The 17,911-nt window shown below is 37.4% G+C and overlaps 2 protein-coding genes across 2 annotated transcripts; both read left to right on the top strand.

The window, feature by feature from the left end:
* The first annotated feature begins 1,347 nt into the window (after positions 1-1,347).
* LOC111463507 (transcriptional activator DEMETER-like) lies at positions 1,348-10,174 on the top strand. The gene is made up of 20 exons (XM_023107465.1): positions 1,348-1,493; positions 1,691-1,977; positions 2,367-3,899; positions 4,011-4,406; positions 4,500-4,590; positions 4,668-6,030; positions 6,105-6,184; positions 6,313-6,397; positions 6,477-6,568; positions 6,659-6,727; positions 6,795-6,831; positions 6,913-6,995; positions 7,541-7,996; positions 8,160-8,196; positions 8,292-8,355; positions 8,474-8,613; positions 8,685-8,750; positions 8,845-8,959; positions 9,039-9,077; positions 9,849-10,174. The coding sequence occupies exons 2-20, from the start codon at positions 1,734-1,736 to the stop codon at positions 9,971-9,973; spliced, it is 5,115 nt and encodes a 1,704-aa protein (XP_022963233.1). The 5' UTR covers positions 1,348-1,493; positions 1,691-1,733; the 3' UTR covers positions 9,974-10,174.
* A 2,782-nt stretch (positions 10,175-12,956) lies between these two features.
* LOC111463434 (fructose-bisphosphate aldolase 6, cytosolic-like) lies at positions 12,957-15,362 on the top strand. Its single transcript, XM_023107367.1, has 3 exons — positions 12,957-13,087; positions 13,850-14,077; positions 14,190-15,362. The coding sequence occupies exons 1-3, from the start codon at positions 13,060-13,062 to the stop codon at positions 15,008-15,010; spliced, it is 1,077 nt and encodes a 358-aa protein (XP_022963135.1). The 5' UTR covers positions 12,957-13,059; the 3' UTR covers positions 15,011-15,362.
* Positions 15,363-17,911: the final 2,549 nt, after the last annotated feature.

The following is a 17,911-nucleotide window of genomic DNA, read 5'->3' on the forward strand; positions in this document are numbered from 1 at the left end:
GTAGCAGTCCCATTAGACATGTTGTAATAGTTTAAGTAGATATGTGGTAAGAGTTCAAGTTCAAACCAACCATTAGTAGATATTGTCCTCTTTAGATTTTCCTTTTCGAACTTTCCGTAATATATCACTGATTCATGTTTAATGTACTATGTTAATTGATAAGTTTTATTTTATTTTATTTTGGATCAGGATTCTTTTATCAATAATATAACTATAAGCGTCTTCACTAATATATCACTGTTTCATGTTTGTCATCGATAAATTGATAGATGAAAATATGCGATAGACATGTTGTAATAGTCTAAGTAGATCTGTATCATCGATAAATTGATAGATGAAAATATGTGATGGACATGTTGTAATGGTCTAAGTAGATATGTTGTAACGTTCAAACCCATAGCAGATTTTGTCCAAATTTTGTCCTCTTTGGGTTTTTCCTTTCGAGCATTTCCTGTAACGGCCTAAGTCAACCACTAGTTGATATTGTCCTCTTTGGACTTTTCTTTTCCGGAGCTGATATTGTTCTTTTTGGACTTTTCCTTTCGGGCATGTGTTCACACTCTTATAAAGAATGATTCTTGAGTTTGAGATAACCTTACGAATCTTATTCTCAATTTTCTATTATTTTAATCCAAATTGTTACCTATGCAATTGGTTCGAAAAAATAGTCAAAACAAACATAAGTCAACATGTTTAAAGTTGAGATTGAATCTTTGTTCTCTAAATTTAATTATGGACTGAATAAAAAACATTATTAATGACAACAAATGTGGGGCTGCCAGATGTCAAAAAAGCTTTCTCTTGTAAAACTCTACTCCCACCCCAATTACCAACATGGTAATATCTGTTTGGAGTTTAACGGTCAATAAAAAATTTGAATTTTTGACCTTTTAATTATCGTATTTATCGAATTTTTTATTTTTAATTATCGTATTGATCTCTATTATTTTTAATTCATATTAAATTTATTACTAATTATTTGTTGATCAGCTCTAAAAAAAAATCTACAAAAGTAGGATATAAAAAGAAATTAGCGTGAAATGAAATAAAATTGTGAGTAAAATAATATTTAAAATTTAAAGAAAATGAGATTAAAATTTTAAAATTGAAGGAAAGGTACAAAGGTGACACCTTTTCCCATGCAAATATTATTTTACAACGAACGTGCAATCCAATTATCCAATTATCCAAATTTCGAAAAAAAAATAAAAAAATAAAAAATAAATAAAAAGGACGAATAATTGGAATTATTATCAAAATTATATTATTGTATTTCACCGGCAGAGTAAGTTGTCGGTCAAAACTCAGAAGGACTTCCAAGGACTAGAAAGTAGAAAAGAAGTAAGAACTGTTCTAGTAGTGAAAGAAAACGATCAGAATCTGAAAGCTCTGTTTTTGTTGTTTTTTCTTTCTGCATTTTTTTTCTTCATTCTACTTCAGCTGTTTTGGATTTGAAGCTGCTCCTCATTTCATCAACTGTTCTTCCCAATAGTGTAATTCTTTTTGTGAATAATCATGCTTAAATTATGAATTTGTTTGTATAATCATGTTTTAATGTGCTAATTAGCTTAAGTTTTTTTGTTTTCTCTTCTGGATTTTGAATTTTATTTCGGAAAGTCGTTTAATGTTTAAGCTTCATGGAAGAGGAGGATTGCATGCAACACTACTAAAATCGATATCGTTTCTGTAGGATTTTGATGCGGAAACAGAGCTTTGGATAACAGCTTCGAACTATGAGTGTAGAAAATCCATGGATTCCTGCGACTCCGGTGAAGCCTTCGCGAAGGGCATTGCATGCGGAAGAAAATCAACAGAAATCGGATGGATCTACTGAAGAAATCGAAGCTGGAAAAGTACTTGCATGTTCCGATGCTTCTGATTTGGTGGTGGATTTGAATGAGATGAAATGGATTGGGAACGAGGCAAGTTCTTGTTCCATTTCTGCTTCTTCCGATAAACCGGAGTCCGTTTCACAGGGTAAGTCGTCCTGCTAAATGATTTTGATTGATTTTTCATCTAGGGCTGGGCGATTCTAGATTTTAGTTTACCGATCATTATGATCATTGAATTTGATTGCTGAAAATGGCGTTGAAATTGAGCTTAGCCCTAATAAGAAAGGATTTGTGCGAGTGAAATGGCTTGAGCTTGTTGAAAATGTTCATAGCGAGGCAGATATGTTTGTTTTAGGATCATCAGTTATGGTTTCATCAATCTGTTTCTGTGCATTATCAGTATATTTGTGTTACTGTTTGAGGTTTTCAGAGCAAAATGAACTAGAAACGGTGCCACGGTCTCGTTTGTTAAACCATAGTTTTTGATCTTCATTCATGATTTTGATGTTCTTTTGGATCACGAAATTGTGTCAGGTGAACTTTGTAGTAAGAGCATGCCTCATTTTGTACCCCCGACACCGGATAAGGGGGCTAATGTGGAGCTCAAACAGTTTGTCGAGTCTCAAAGCACATTAGCAGGAGGAAAAAAAGAGGAGGGCCAGGAAGAAAATTGTAGAACTGTCAGTATAAGAACAGACGAGGATGGCCTCGAGCAGGAAGGTTGTGAGCTAGTCTTGGATTCATCTTGTGCTCCATTGTTAACACCGATTAAGTACAATGAGAGCTCAGACAAAGACGTTGCCGTCAGTGGGAATGAAATAGCCAAGTTGAAACAGTATAAAAGAAAGCACAGGCCCAAGGTAATTACAGAAGGCAAGCCAAGAACGTCTAAATCAACCATCAAGAGAGCAGCCAATTCCCAAGAAAACTTGAAAACTAAGAGGAAATACGTCCGAAAGAATGCAGTCAACAAACCCCTGGAAAGTCCTCGTGAACTAGGAACTCTTAGTCCGGTCACCCCAGAAGTTACTGGTTCTAAGGAAAACTCAACAGGTCTAAGGACGTACACTCGAAAGCGTGTAGTCGACATACCAGAAACTTCTATGGTGAAAACAGGAGCAACTGATGCGGAAGTGCAAAAGCGGAAACGTAGTAGGAAAACATGTAGGAGGAGTTTAAAATTTGACAATGAAGGAAAACAGAAAGATGAAAACTCTTTGTTAGAGTATTCGTCCAACACTTCGGGATTGCTGGCACATATTTTAACTACTGAAAGTTACCAACCGCATTCCATGCTGAAGCAAAGGAGAGAAAGTGACGCAGTGTTCGACCACAGACAAGCTGGGATGTCTTGTAACCCAAATCCTTCAATGAATCACCAACCAGAAAACTGCAAATGCCTTCCTGAAAGTCAAGTATCGAGTGTTGAAGTTCCAATTGAATATAGCACAGCACTGTTAAAACTTAAAGTTAATCACCATAAGAATCACAGAGGGACGGGGAAGTCCAATTCGACTAATCATTTGTTATCAAGTTCAAAAGATTCATTCTGGAGTAGTACGACTCTCTCAACTGAGAGAAAAGAAGCAAGGGGTTTGAAGAGAAAATGTAGTCACAATATCAGACAAGATTGTGTCAGAAGTTTTGATTTAATTGAGGAATTTTATAACTCGATTTATGCGTCTCAGCTGCCACACGCAGAGTACTTCTCTGAAGAGAAAATTGACGAGGTGCAACATGCTGGCCAAAATCCGTGCACATCAAATGCCAGCTACTCGATTCCTAGACCTCAGCCTCACAGTTGCTTAATCCCATGGTCGGACCAGAGCAACATGCGGTCGATATATTCACCCAAACAACCATCAGTGATTACTGATCTTCAAAGAATTGAGAATTCTCACAGGCATCACCCATCCTCAGGTGCCCAAGTTGACAAGATGCACGCAACAGCAGCGAGGAAAATACAAAAGCCGCACCCTCTTACTTCACGTTCCCATATGCATGGAGCAGACCAGCACCCAAAGCTTTCGTCATATTGTCACTGCCATACTTCCCAATTACCTCCAGGTTCGTTCCTCAAAACTAATTCCAGTTCTTCATCAAGGTCGATTATTGATACTTTTGTTTGCAAGAGTTCAAGGGAAAGAACTGTTCCTAATAAATTTTAGTGTGGTGCAGTGGCGTCTTGGTTGGAGCTTTTTACCAATGCCATGGTTGAAGAAATGAAGAGTTTAGACATTAACAGAGAAGGAAAAATATCATTATATGAGGAACATAATGAAATGGTAACTTACAACATGCAGAACCAAGGGCACAATGCACTTGTTGTGTATAGAGGAGATGGCTCTATAGTACCGTTCGAAGGTTCTTTGAATCCTGTCAAAAAGCGAAGACGATATGCCAAAGTTGATCTTGATGGAGAGACGATTAGAGTCTGGAAGCTATTGATGGACAATTCCAATAATGAACTTGTAGATGGATCAGATGAAGATAGGGACAAATGGTGGGAGGAAGAACGACGAGTTTTTTCTGGACGAACGGACTCATTTATTGCAAAGATGCATCTAATACAAGGTACAATTATATGCTTCCAAGCATCTGCATTTTTGCAGGGAAACTAGTTTTTAAAATTATTAAAACTTTAATATTAACACAATAATTTTACAGGAAACAGAGGCTTTTCTCAATGGAAGGGGTCGGTTTTAGACTCGGTGATTGGAGTTTTTCTCACCCAGAATGTCTCGGATCATCTTTCAAGGTGAACTATAGTTTTCACACGCAAGAAAAGAGAATAATTAAATATCGTCTGACTGTTTGCCTGCCTCTTCCTTTCAGCTCGGCATTTATGTCACTTGCTGCACGCTATCCCTTAAAATCTAGAAGCCTCGACGAGTCAAGTGTTGATGAACGCACGAGCTTGGTAGTCAATGAACCACAGGCTAATTTGTGCAGAGAAGAAGATAGTGTAGCATGGGTTGAACAGATTTCGGATCAACCAATTTATAAACAGAATTGCATGACCATGTGTGGAACTGGCCAAGATGAAGAAGATTTTTTCATCAGCAGTGAATCTTCAAGAAGCAACACAGCTGGGGTTTCCTCTATGCATGAATACCAGTGCTCAACCGTGTCTTGTGTTAGCCAAAATATAGGTAAATTGGAAGATAGAAGAACGACAACGGAGACCAATACTATAGTAGAAGCACGTACGTTGGGAGAAGATAAGACTGCAGATGCTGCTATATTATCTAAAATGTCAACTGTTTCTGAAGATAAAATGCCCTGCTTGAAAAGCAACTGTGGAAAGGATCTGTCATCAAGAGATATTAGTGTCAATGGGCCTGATTCATCTGTGGAGGTCGTACAGACCATAGAAACAAATAAGCTGAAGTCAGACTCCAAAATTGCTAGCGGTACCGACTCATCCGATGATAAGTCAGAGGGTACTTGTACGTCAGAAGAGAAGAACGTTGATCAAATAGAAAAAAACGACAATGCCGATTGTCATAAATGTCTCTCAAAAGAATCTCCTAGTCATTCAAGTAATCTATTGCAGAAAACTTCGATCTTCGGAGTTACGGAAGTTGAATGCTTTGAAATGTGCGGAGAAGTCGCCCCGTTTTCCTATGTTTACAAAAGAAGAGATGTATATGATACTAATGAACGTACACAGACACTTGACTCATTATCTCAAACTACTATCCTCAACACCGACGACGTTCAAGCTAAAGGACACCCCGGAGAATTGTGCAATCTCAGTCAAAGTGACCAAAATGTGATATTCCAGTCTGAAGGAAGATTGATTGCAGTGCCCCATGATATGGAATCACAGGATTCAATGGGCAACCGGGAAATACATCAAACTCTGCCAAATTCTTTGGTAGATAACGCTCTAGATGCTACCGGGAAGACAGAAGAACCAGTTCAAAATGAGCATGACCATTCACTTAGTATTAACTTCGATGATCCAAAAGCTGATACACTTAAACCAAACAGAGAACGAGTAAAAAGGGAGAAAAGGGTTGGTGTTGACTGGGACAACCTTAGGAAACTGGCAGAGGCGAGTGGAACGAGAGAGAGAACTACAAATACAATGGACTCATTGGATTGGGAAGCTGTAAGATGTGCAGACATCGACGAGATCGCTTACACCATCAGAGAACGAGGGATGAACAACAGGCTTGCAGAAAGAATTAAGGTACCCTTTAACAACTATGAAAATGAAATCCTAATTCCTTGGATCATCATCTAAGTTATTCTGAATTTGAGCAGGATTTTCTTAACCGTCTAGTGAAAGATCACGGAAGCATTGATCTCGAGTGGTTAAGGGACGTTCCACCCGATCAAGCAAAGTAAGCTCATTTGTTTCTTTTTCAGTTAAGATCGAAAGAAACCGAACCCACAAACATTATATCTTTCATATTGCAAATACTGTTCGCAATATACTAAAATCTTTAGGCTTTATACTACAAACGTGTAGAGAATATTTACTCAGCGTAAGGGGGTTGGGATTGAAAAGCGTGGAGTGTGTACGACTTCTTACCCTGCAGCAGCTTGCTTTTCCAGTAAGTTCAAATGAGTAGCTTTTCCGTTACTTCTCGGACAGATGTAAATGCCAACACATTTTTACTTTCCCCCCAACAGGTGGATACTAATGTCGGGCGGATAGCTGTAAGATTAGGATGGGTACCCCTTCAGCCATTGCCAGAATCACTGCAACTGCATCTTTTGGAGCTGTCAGTAATCAGTATGCGAGCTTGTATCTTAAAATTCTTAGAATTAGTACGCTCTTTGAAACATTAAATAATGTTTTTGTGCCCTTGCAGATACCCAGTTCTTGAGTCCATTCAAAAGTATCTCTGGCCACGGCTGTGCAAGCTTGACCAAAGAACATTGTAAGATATTCCCTTTTTGATATCAATACTGGTTTTTCAACTGACATTTAATATTCTGGTCTCATAGGTATGAGCTGCATTACCAAATGATTACATTTGGAAAGGTAATTATTTTACAATGAATTGTTCTTTTGATATGTGGTTTGTGTTACTGGAGATGAACTAAGCAGCATACTCTGGTATAGGTCTTCTGCACAAAAAACAAACCAAATTGCAATGCTTGTCCAATGAGAGGAGAGTGTAGACATTTTGCAAGTGCTTTTGCTAGGTTTGCATTTCTCACTTCTGCTGCATCCATATTGCATATGTTATTACGAGCGAGCCCTTCTCCTGTACATTTCCCGAGTGTGCTCGACTTGGTCCTGAGGTTTCAAAATGTTACACTTTTACCCCTGAATTTGGAGTTTAGTCTTCATTTGGTCTCTAACTCAACACTTGCAGGCAAAAAGGTAACGGTTTAAAACCTCGAGATCAAATTGAAACTAAACTCAAATGTCAGAGGTAACAAAGCAACGTTTTGAAATCTAGAGACTAAATGGAAACTATATTCGGTTCTTAAGTACGAAAAGTGTATTTTTCCCGATTCTATATTCTAAACATTCCTACAATAAAATCTTTGTTGGCTTCAAACTTTGTGATGCACATAAACAATTATCTAAAATCTGTATTAATATCTTGAAATTTGTATTTGATACTCGATTAAGTGCATACGAATTCGTATTCACTTTCGAAACCTTTCATGAGATATTTCAACTGTTTAGTGCATTTCATATGCATAAACTTTTTGAAGTTACTGAGTGAACATAAATGCAGCGCGAGGCTAGCACTGCCAGCGCCAGAAGAAGCGAATTTGATTAATGCGGCCGAAATAAAGGCTGATATAAATCAGTCTGTAGTTGTTCATCAACAACCGTTGACGCTCACTCAGGAGTCAGAGCCAATTGAAAGTAATCAGCAATTAATCACTGTTAAATCTGGAGGAAGTAACAACGAGCCCATTATCGAAGAACCAGCTACACCGGAGCCAGAATGCCCACAGATTTCTGAAAACGACATCGAGGATACATTATATGAAGACCCTGATGAGATTCCTACAATAAAGCTTAATATTGAAGCATTCACTAAGAACGTACAGAATTACATGCAAGAAAATATGGAACTTCAGGAAGGTAGCATGTCGAAGGCGCTCGTCGTCTTAAGTCCAGAAGCAGCATTGATTCCCATGCCGAAGCTTAAGAATATTAGTCGACTGAGAACGGAGCATCAAGTGTAAGTACGCAGTTCCCAGCTCTAAAAGATTAAATCTTTAACCAGGAAGTCTTATCAGTTAAAGGAGTAAAAGGAGAAACAAAGTAGTGTCGAAATTGTTAGATTTACTAGAATTGCTATCAGTTCCAGAATCAGGCTGTGATTGTATTTTACCATCATGCAGTTACGAACTTCCAGACGCTCATCCTCTTCTCGAAAAGGTTAGCTACTCCTATACATCTTGAAGCTGAACTGTTTATTCATTCATGCTCTGATTTAATATTGTTCAATTGTTTTGATTCGTCTTGTATGAAAGTTAAAGCTGGAGAAACGTCAACCAGATGATCCGTGCTTCTACCTTCTTGCTATATGGACACCGGGTAACGATGAAATTTAAACGTCGACCAGATGATCCATGCTTCAAACTTATGAACTCGTTAATGCTCTCTATGTTTAGCCAAACAATTCTATGCGATAAATTTGATGTTATTTCATCAGGTGAAACAGCAAATTCTGTTGAACGACCGCATACTCAATGTCGTTCTCAAGAAAGCGGTGGACTGTGCGGAGAAAAAGAGTGTTTCTCTTGCAATAGTGTCAGAGAAGCTGATTCGGAAGTGGTTCGAGGAACACTTCTGGTGAGGATAGGGGCAGCTAATATACGTAATTATCCCCATACGATATCTAAGCTAACCAGTTATAGATACAGATCCCGTGTAGAACCGCAATGAGAGGAAGCTTTCCGCTAAACGGAACTTACTTTCAAGTGAATGAGGTACTATGGAATTCTAACATGGCTTATCATTTCACACCAAGTTTTAAGTATTGCAACGTGAAGCCGAAGTAACGGTGGAATCATTCTTATGCAGGTATTTGCTGATCACGATTCTAGCCTTAACCCAATAGACGTTCCTAGGAATTGGTTATGGAAGCTCTCGAGGCGGACAGTGTACTTCGGAACCTCGATACCGACTATATTCAAGGGTATGTATTGTGAAGGGTAATGATTTCTTTTACCATGTTTCTTTTAGTAACACTTGGGTGTGCACTTTTCATGTATTAGGTTTATCAACAGAAGAGATTCAAGGTTGCTTCTGGAAAGGTAAATCTTTGGCTGTTTAAAATTATTTACGAGGCTAAATGAGTCGATTAGCTGTTATAATTATCTTCGTGCTCGTCCATCTCAGTCGAATTCTCCATGAGACCATTGAATTATGTTGAACTCACCTCGAGAACCAAGTCCCTTGGAAATGGCCTAAGAGGCCAAAAAATTCTGCCAAAAGTTTATCCCTCTCTCTAAACTTCGTTGGACCGAGCCTTTGAATCTGCCCAAGTCCACCACTAGTAGATATTGTCCTCTTTGGGTTTTCCCTTTCGGGCTTCCCTTCAAGGTTTTTAAAAGGTTTTTAAAACGCGTCTGATAGGGAGAGGTTTCTACACTCTTACAAAGGGTGTTTCGTTCTCCTCCCCGACCAATGTGGGATTTCACAATCCACCTCCCTTCGGGGCCCTGACACTCGTTCCCTTCTCCAATCGATGTCCATACCCTTATAAAGGGTGTTTCGATCTCCTCCCCAACCAGGTAGGATTTGAGAGTAAGGGGATCAACCGTTCATTTGAACTGCAAAAAGATTTTCACCATTCTCAAGACTCTTTCTAGCTATACAGAGGATAGATATCACATTCTGATGAACTGTGGCTCAAAAGATAGAACTATGAGAAGCATCCTTATAGAAACTTTCCACAACTCGATCCCGACACCATGTGTCTAAACTCATTAGCTTAACCTCAAGACACTCCGAGCTTTTTTGAGCTATACAGAAGAGGATATCACATTCTGTGTTTCTCACAAGTGGGTGACAACGATTTGCAGGTTACGTTTGTGTTAGAGGTTTCGATCAGAAAACACGAGCACCTCGTCCTCTGATAGCTAGATTGCATTTTCCAGCTAGCAAGTTGACTAAAATCAAAGGTGGTAAAGACGGGCAAGCCAGATGATTAGCAGACAAAGTGGTGTAAATGTGTCAATAACCATATCCCATAAACTAGGAGTGTCTTTCATCATATGCCAGTCAATAGTGAAATGGTAAGATCTAATCATTTTGTATTTTGTATTAATTTAGTGTATGTATTAGTAACATGAAGCTCGAGTTATGAGACTGCTAAACCATAAAAAGAAACCGAGACGGTTCGGGAGCTCCTACAAATGACACAAATGCTCGCTCGAGTTAAAACATTTTATTGAATATATATCAATGGAGTTTTTTAGTTTAAAAGGAAAAGAATCATTTCAATGAAATAATGGAAAAGAGACTAATGCTCATACGTAAAAGAAAACTACTAAAAACTCTACAGAGTTTTTTAGAGTAGATATTGTTCTATTTGAGCTTTCTCTTTCGTGTTTTTCCTCGAGATTTTTAAAAACGCGTCTATTAATGAGAGGTTTCCACAGAATGTTTCATTCTTCTCTTCAACTACCGTGGGATTTCACAATCCACCTCCTTTAGAGGTCCAAGGGTCCAATATTGTCATTGGGACCCCTCAATCCACCTTCTTCAAGTCCCAACGTCTTTGTTGGTACACCTGGGATTTCACAATCCACCCCCTTTAGGGGTCCAATGTTGTCATTGGACCCCTCAATCCACCTTCTTCAAGTCCCAACATCTTTGTTGGTACACCGTCTTGTGTCTCACTTATGTGTCTCATTTACAGTATTCTAATTTATGAGTGCATCTAGTTGTCGAGTTTGATATCTTCATGACAATACAACAACTAACGTAGGAAATTGCGACCTCCATAATCCATATAATCAATAGTATTACTCATCCATTACAATCCTTGTTTACGTCAACCTCTTAATCGGGCTTTGAAATTGTTGATATCATATTGTTTATTTTTCCTTGTTGTGGAAAAGTTTCTGGTACCATTGGTCATACCGTGTTCAAATTGTTGATAGCATGATGCTTGTACCATTGCTCAAGAATCCATGTAATCAATAGTATTACCCATGCTCGAACCCTTGACCTCTTTAAATCATGATGTCGGGAAAGGGTTCAGCCTAAGAGGAACAACACGTCCTCCACTTCAAGCCCCCCGCTGTAATGACTGAATCACTCTTTAGATCTAGTCGGTGGAAGGAAAGGTTGATGACAAATTTGGAGAGTTCGAATTCATGGGCATAAAAGGAAACTTAATAAAATATTAGGCATGAAACATGAAACATGATGTCTCTCTAAGTTGACTATCGAAACTTGAAGCATGCCCTAAATATGGCTACACACGACATAAAGTAAAGTAAAATTTTTTAATAATTCAATTTATACGTCAATTAAATCCTTTTTTATAATAATTTTCGAATATGATTCAAAAAAAAATCTTTATTATATAAGGCAATAACAAAACCTCTTATGTGATATATGGTAATGACATAATGTTTGTATTGACATTGCGAATAATGACAACTAACTCAACGTGTTCTTTATTAGAATTTAAAATATGTATAACGACATTTATATTAATTTATAAAATATGTATAACGACACTTATATTAATTTATACAAATAAAAAATTCAAAATATTAGGTAATTGGTTGTTATTTCAACCATTTTCCGACACAAAATTTCAACGGATTATATAAATGAAATCACTTTAAAGTTATAATTTATGAATAATTAGTTTAGAGTTTTAGAAACTCAATTAAGTAATTTAAATTAAATTGCTTTTAAAATTACGTTGATTTTTGTATAATTATTTTTAAATTGAGGCCATAGAATCGGGTCGGGTCGAATTTGAAGGAAAAGTGAGGTCGGTGTCCAAAACCAAGACGTGTCGGATAAAACCGAAATACCACCTAAAGCCTGAAAACAAAACCACGTCCGCCGCTCACGGCGGCGCTCTTTGTTTTCCCTCTTTACAACCACCAATACCACCATCCCACCGCCACCTGCCACTTTCCTTTTTCTACCATCTCTAAACCGAAGTTTTCCATTTCCACTTTTGACCCTCTCCTCTTCCACCCAATCACCAAATAACCTTATGAAAATAGGATTAAATTAATAAAAATACTCCAAATTTTATACTTTTATTTTAAAAATACTTTAAAATGGAAAAACTTTAAATTTGAATCTTAAAAAAAATGGGATGGAAATACTTTATTTAAAAAATAATAGTGTTTCAAAAATACGTTTTAATCTTTTTTAAAAAGTTAAAAAATACTTACCGTTACTATTATGTTTAAAAAATATTTATGAAATTTTAAAAGCAACATTAACGCCCTCTACTTTTATAAATAAATATTAAAAAAAAATTAACGTATATATATATAGATAAAAATCCTTTATCGATATTTTATAGATCATTTCCAACTTTTTATAATATTAATTTTAAAAGTTCATGAATATTTTTTAAAGGCGATGTTAAGTAATTTAAGTGCTTTTGAAGTTAAATTTTTTTTTTTAAAGTATTTAATGAAACTTTTGAAAATTTAAAATTATTTTTTAAACATTTTTATAAGTTAAATAGTTTTTAAAAAAGTTTTAAGGCTTTTTTTTAAAGCAAATTATTTAAATATATAATGTTTTAAAATATTATTGAAACAGGTACAAAATTTAATAATATTTTATTTAATTTAGCTTAAAAAATAAACAAATGGGTTTTAAAAATAATAATAATTATAATAAAAAAAATTGTTAACAATAATATATAGAGGGTGACGATCTCCAATTTTTAATTCCATCTATAGTTTTTCTTTTTTTTAAAAAAAAAATAATCAAAACAATTATTTAATTTTATTTTTAAAAAATAGTTTTCTTTAATTTAATTTAATTTTTTAAAGAAGAAAAGTAAAAGGACTCCTGGACAAAGTCGGACGGCTGAACCGATGAAGGGCAGAAATGTAAAATCAATACAAAAGATCCGTTAGTTGATTGTCACGTGCAAATGCTGAAAAGTGCGTGGCGAGGCACCTTTCTCGCTGCTTCCGCCCTCCTTAAAAGCCCTAACCCTTTCTCGTTTTCGTACATCCCATTCGCCATTTTCTCTTCTCCGAAAGCTCCATTTTTGTTCTCTTTCAGAACTCATCCAAAATGTCTTGTTTCAGAGGCAAATACGCTGGTAATTACCACCATCTCTTCTTCCACCAGCTTTTTCCTGCATTTCATCTCTCATATATCCGATCTGAATTCTGTTGCTTCTTCCTTTCTATGTCCAGATCTAGTGTTGCATGTTTTATTTACTTACATTTGTTTTCTCGATCTATTTGTTTGTTAATGGCATCCGGAATGATCTGCTTATTTGGTGTTCTGATTCATTGTTTTCGCTTTTCGTGATACTGAACTCATGCTTTCTAGCACAATATATCATTTGATGAGACGGGAAACTATGTTATTTGTCTGTATGGCGCCAGATTTAGACGTTTTCTTTACGTTATTGTCTTAATTTCTTGATTGCCAGAAAGAATAGCTATTGATTAGATCGACAGGGTAGCAGTCCAGATCTATGTTTTTGAGGTTTGTTCTCCGTTAAATACGAAATGAATCCATGGATAACTACAAACTTCTCTTACCTTCACCGAAACTAGTATATACCAGTAGAACGAAACCAAACTTTGTCTTTGAGTTAATTTGGTGGCTGAGTCACCTTCTGATTTAAATCTTATGAATAAAAATGGTTATTTCATGTTGAGGTTGTACTTTTTATTTGTGGACCACATTATTAGATTTAGTTTTAACCTGAAGGACAAATTCTATTGTACTTTGTGAATCTGCCTCGTGATGTTTTATCTTTGAGTATTTTGCTGCTTTTGTTGAGGAATTCTCGAAGTGACGTTTCTTCATTCTGTTATTTATCATTATTTTCGTATTTTCTTCCATGCAGATGAGCTTATTGCCAATGCTGCCTACATTGGAACTCCTGGAAAGGGTATTCTAGCTGCTGATGAATCCACTGGCACAATTGGAAAGCGTTTTGCCAGTATCAATGTTGAGAATGTTGAAACCAACAGACGTGCTCTTCGTGAGCTTCTTTTCACTGCTCCTAATGCTCTCCAATACCTTAGTGGAGTCATTCTCTTCGAGGAAACTCTCTACCAGAAGACAGCTGCAGGTATCTGATCTATTCGCATGGTCTTTTTTTTAATAGTTTGGATTGTACTTTCTGAATCTTATAGACAGACTGATGGTTCTCAACTTTTTTTCCCCTCTATTACTTTGTGCAGGCAAGCCTTTCGTTGATGTTTTGAAGGAAGGTGGTGTACTTCCCGGCATTAAGGTTGACGTAGGCACTGTTGAGCTTGCTGGAACCAATGGGGAAACCACAACCCAGGGTCTTGATGGTCTTGCTGGCCGCTGCCAAAAGTACTATGCAGCTGGTGCTCGCTTTGCTAAATGGCGTGCTGTGCTCAAGATCGGTGATAACGAACCATCACAGTTGGCTATCAATGAAAATGCCAACGGATTGGCTAGATATGCCATCATTTGCCAAGAGAATGGTCTTGTGCCCATTGTTGAGCCTGAGATCTTGGTTGATGGTTCTCATGACATCAACAAGTGCGCTGATGTAACAGAACGTGTTCTTGCTGCATGCTACAAGGCTCTAAATGACCACCATGTCCTCTTGGAAGGAACCTTGTTGAAGCCTAACATGGTTACTCCAGGATCTAAAGCTGCAAAGGCTGCACCAGAAGTGATCGCTGAGTACACCGTCCGTGCCCTTCAGCGTACAGTTCCTCCTGCAGTTCCTGCTGTAGTGTTCTTGTCTGGTGGACAGAGCGAAGAGGAGGCCACCGTCAATCTCAATGCCATGAACAAACTGAAGGGAAAGAAGCCATGGTCACTTTCTTTCTCCTTCGGACGTGCTCTGCAACAGAGTACCCTCAAGGCATGGGCTGGAAAGGATGAAAACATCCCCAAGGCTCAGGATGCTTTGCTCGTGAGGTGCAAGGCCAACTCTGAAGCAACTCTTGGAACTTACAAGGGTGATGCTAAGATAAGCGAGGGTGCCTCGGAGAGCCTCCACATCGATAACTACAAGTATTGATGAGTTTTGGCTGGATATTTTATTAGGGGAGAAAAGAAGAAAAAGGTTGCGGTATATTGTGTTTGGATTGATTCTCAGGCATCAGAAGAGGTAGCTAGCTCTCATTCATTCTTCTAATTCATTGCTAATATCAAGTAATGGGGTAGGCATTGGTTGGTAATAAAGCATGAGGAGCGTTGCCATGTTAGGTCTTTTTTAAACTATTTTTTTTTCACATTTCAGTTGGAACAACCGACGAATATCTTCTGTTTTGTGTTGTAATTTTGCTTTTTTCATCCGTTAATAACACCATTTTGTGGGTGGGAGTTTTATTTTGCCGCAATTTGAATTTTATAGTAATTTTTCGAGGGTACATTATTAGCAGGTTTTTTTTTATTTTTTTATTTTTTTTTTATTTTACATAGGGTAAATGTAGTGGGCATTAATATTTGATAGTAGTGACAGTAGTGACCTCATGCTGGTACAATTGATATCAGAATCTTAGTCAGCATCGAGTTTGGTGTCGAGCCTCGATGCTAAAGGCTAATTGTGAGATCTCACGGTAGTTTGCCATCAAGCAGTGTGCTTGGTGTGCCAATACAGGGACACTAAGCCCTATGAAGGTGAATTGTGTAATTTTTTGAGAGGTACATTGTTTGCATTTTTGTAGCATAATGGGTAAGAAGGTTGAAGCAAACAATATCAATATTTGATAGTGACACCAGGTATAGTTGGTATTAAAATTCGACATTGAGCGGTGAGCTCGGTGCTGGGGTAGATTGTGAGATCGCGGTGAGCTCGACATCAAACGTGTGCTCGACACCGAACGTGTGCTTGGTGTGCCAGTAAAAAAAAAAAAAAAAATTAAAGTCGGCGTGGTCTTGATTTATGCTCTAAAAATAGTATTTTGAACACACGGCTTAAAAAAGCAGTAGTTATTTATTTATTTATGGTAATTAGTTTTAAAGAAATAGAATATTAAATTGGGTTGTTGAAACTTGCGATGAGGTACATAGTTACCAAGTTTGACCATTTGAGAATTTAGGGAACATATTTATTGGGATAGCGAAATTACACTTGTGGGCCCCAATGAAGAAGGAAGAAGATGATGAGTCAGCATCCAACAAATAAAACAATGTCTCCTAAACTTCCATTCTTCAGTTGCCACATCAGAATAATTGAAATGACGTGTCAACGTAACATCATGTGGTGGACCACAAGTTTGAGAAACCAGAAGACTGGTCAAACAAATGTCTGATCTGGCATGGATGGGGTATCTCACTACAAATCCCTCGCCCATTTCAGGATTTATGTTATTTTTTAATTTGAGGACCTAAGGTGCCTATTTGTGCCTATAAATTAGGCCCTTCCTCTAACCGTCCAAAGCCCACCGCTGATAGATATTGCTTAGGCTCTTGGTCCATTACGTTTTTGTCAAGTTCATCCCTAATAAATATGATCGTAGGCCCATTACGTATCGCCTCATAGTTTAAATTAGAAGTGTTCATATAATTCGAGAATTTAACAACCTAGACTAATTCATCGAAAATTTGAGCTATAGCCAACTTGAAAATAGAATTTTAATATTATATTTGAGTTTTATCAGATGTAGTTATTAATGTAGTTTCATCGAATTTTACTTATTAATGTAACATATATGGTAAATAAGTGTAACGCCCGCTCATCGTCAACGCGATTAACAGGGGTTACCATCATCAACGACAATATATTCTAATACCCAATCATAATCTCAAAATGATTAAAAAAAAACATTCAGTAAAACATTTAAAACAATGCTATTTAAATTTAAACCAACCGAAGTAAATTCTTGACAGCGAAAACATAATTATACAAAACAGACCCAGACATGGATTCCCAGTAGTCTTCAGCCTGCATCATCTAAATCTGGAAAGAAAAGTTATAATAATTTTGATGAGTAATTAGATTACTCAGTAAGTAGCTAGCTTATCACTCAAGAGTTCATAACTAATCTTTCCAGGTGTTTTTAGGTTTTATTCATCATTGACTCCTAGTTCTCTTACTAGGGTCATCTGTTCGTTAATGAGGTATCTCAGCTACCTCCAGCTAGGTTACTGACTCTCTCTCGATATGCTTATCTAGAATTTTCGGACTCGTATGTAAGACTCGCTCTCGGTCAAATACGGCCCGTCTACTAATTGCTCTGGCGGCCTGTTTATCTCATATACCAACGGTCAGGAGTACTCATGCTCCCTGACTTAGCACACAGCGCGTTGGCCAGGAACTCCGCGGGAATTAGTAGACTATCATACTCAGTAAATAAGCCATAGCTCAACCACCAATAAGCATATCTAGAGTCATAACCTTTCCATTAACATGCATAACATACTCACAGTTACTGCATGCTTTCATACATGTATCATGATCAATACGTAGCATTCTGACAATCGTTTATATCATGCTTACATCACAGGCAAGCAGTCACAATATACAATAAACACGAACTATCATCGAAGCTCATCATAACTTATTAAGCTCTTAATCAGGTAAACAACATACTCACATGTTGTAAAACAAGTTAAGAACTAGTTCAAAGGTCGATACGCTACTTACTTGGTTTCGAACCCCTTTTTCCTCCTTGAACGTACGTTTAATAGTACTTCAACACAATTCCTTCCTATTAGACCTATATTTTATCAATTTCAACATAAATATAGATCAATTTTGGTAGGACAGGTCAAAAGGAGTCGAACGGGACAAACCGGGAGCCGAAATACCTTCTCACGCGCCCTCACGCGCCAATACAAGGTCGGAGGTTTGCTTTCTCACGCGCCGATCCGCGTACAGTCGCACCTCCACTCGCAGCCTTCCCACGCGCCTCGCGTGTCCTTCACGCGCTCGTCTTCAACCTCTCCTCCCTGCAATTTTTCCCAATCTTTTCTG

This window comes from Cucurbita moschata, unplaced genomic scaffold (genome assembly GCF_002738365.1).
Source record: "Cucurbita moschata cultivar Rifu unplaced genomic scaffold, Cmos_1.0 Cmo_Scf00028, whole genome shotgun sequence".
NCBI lineage: Eukaryota > Viridiplantae > Streptophyta > Magnoliopsida > Cucurbitales > Cucurbitaceae > Cucurbita > Cucurbita moschata.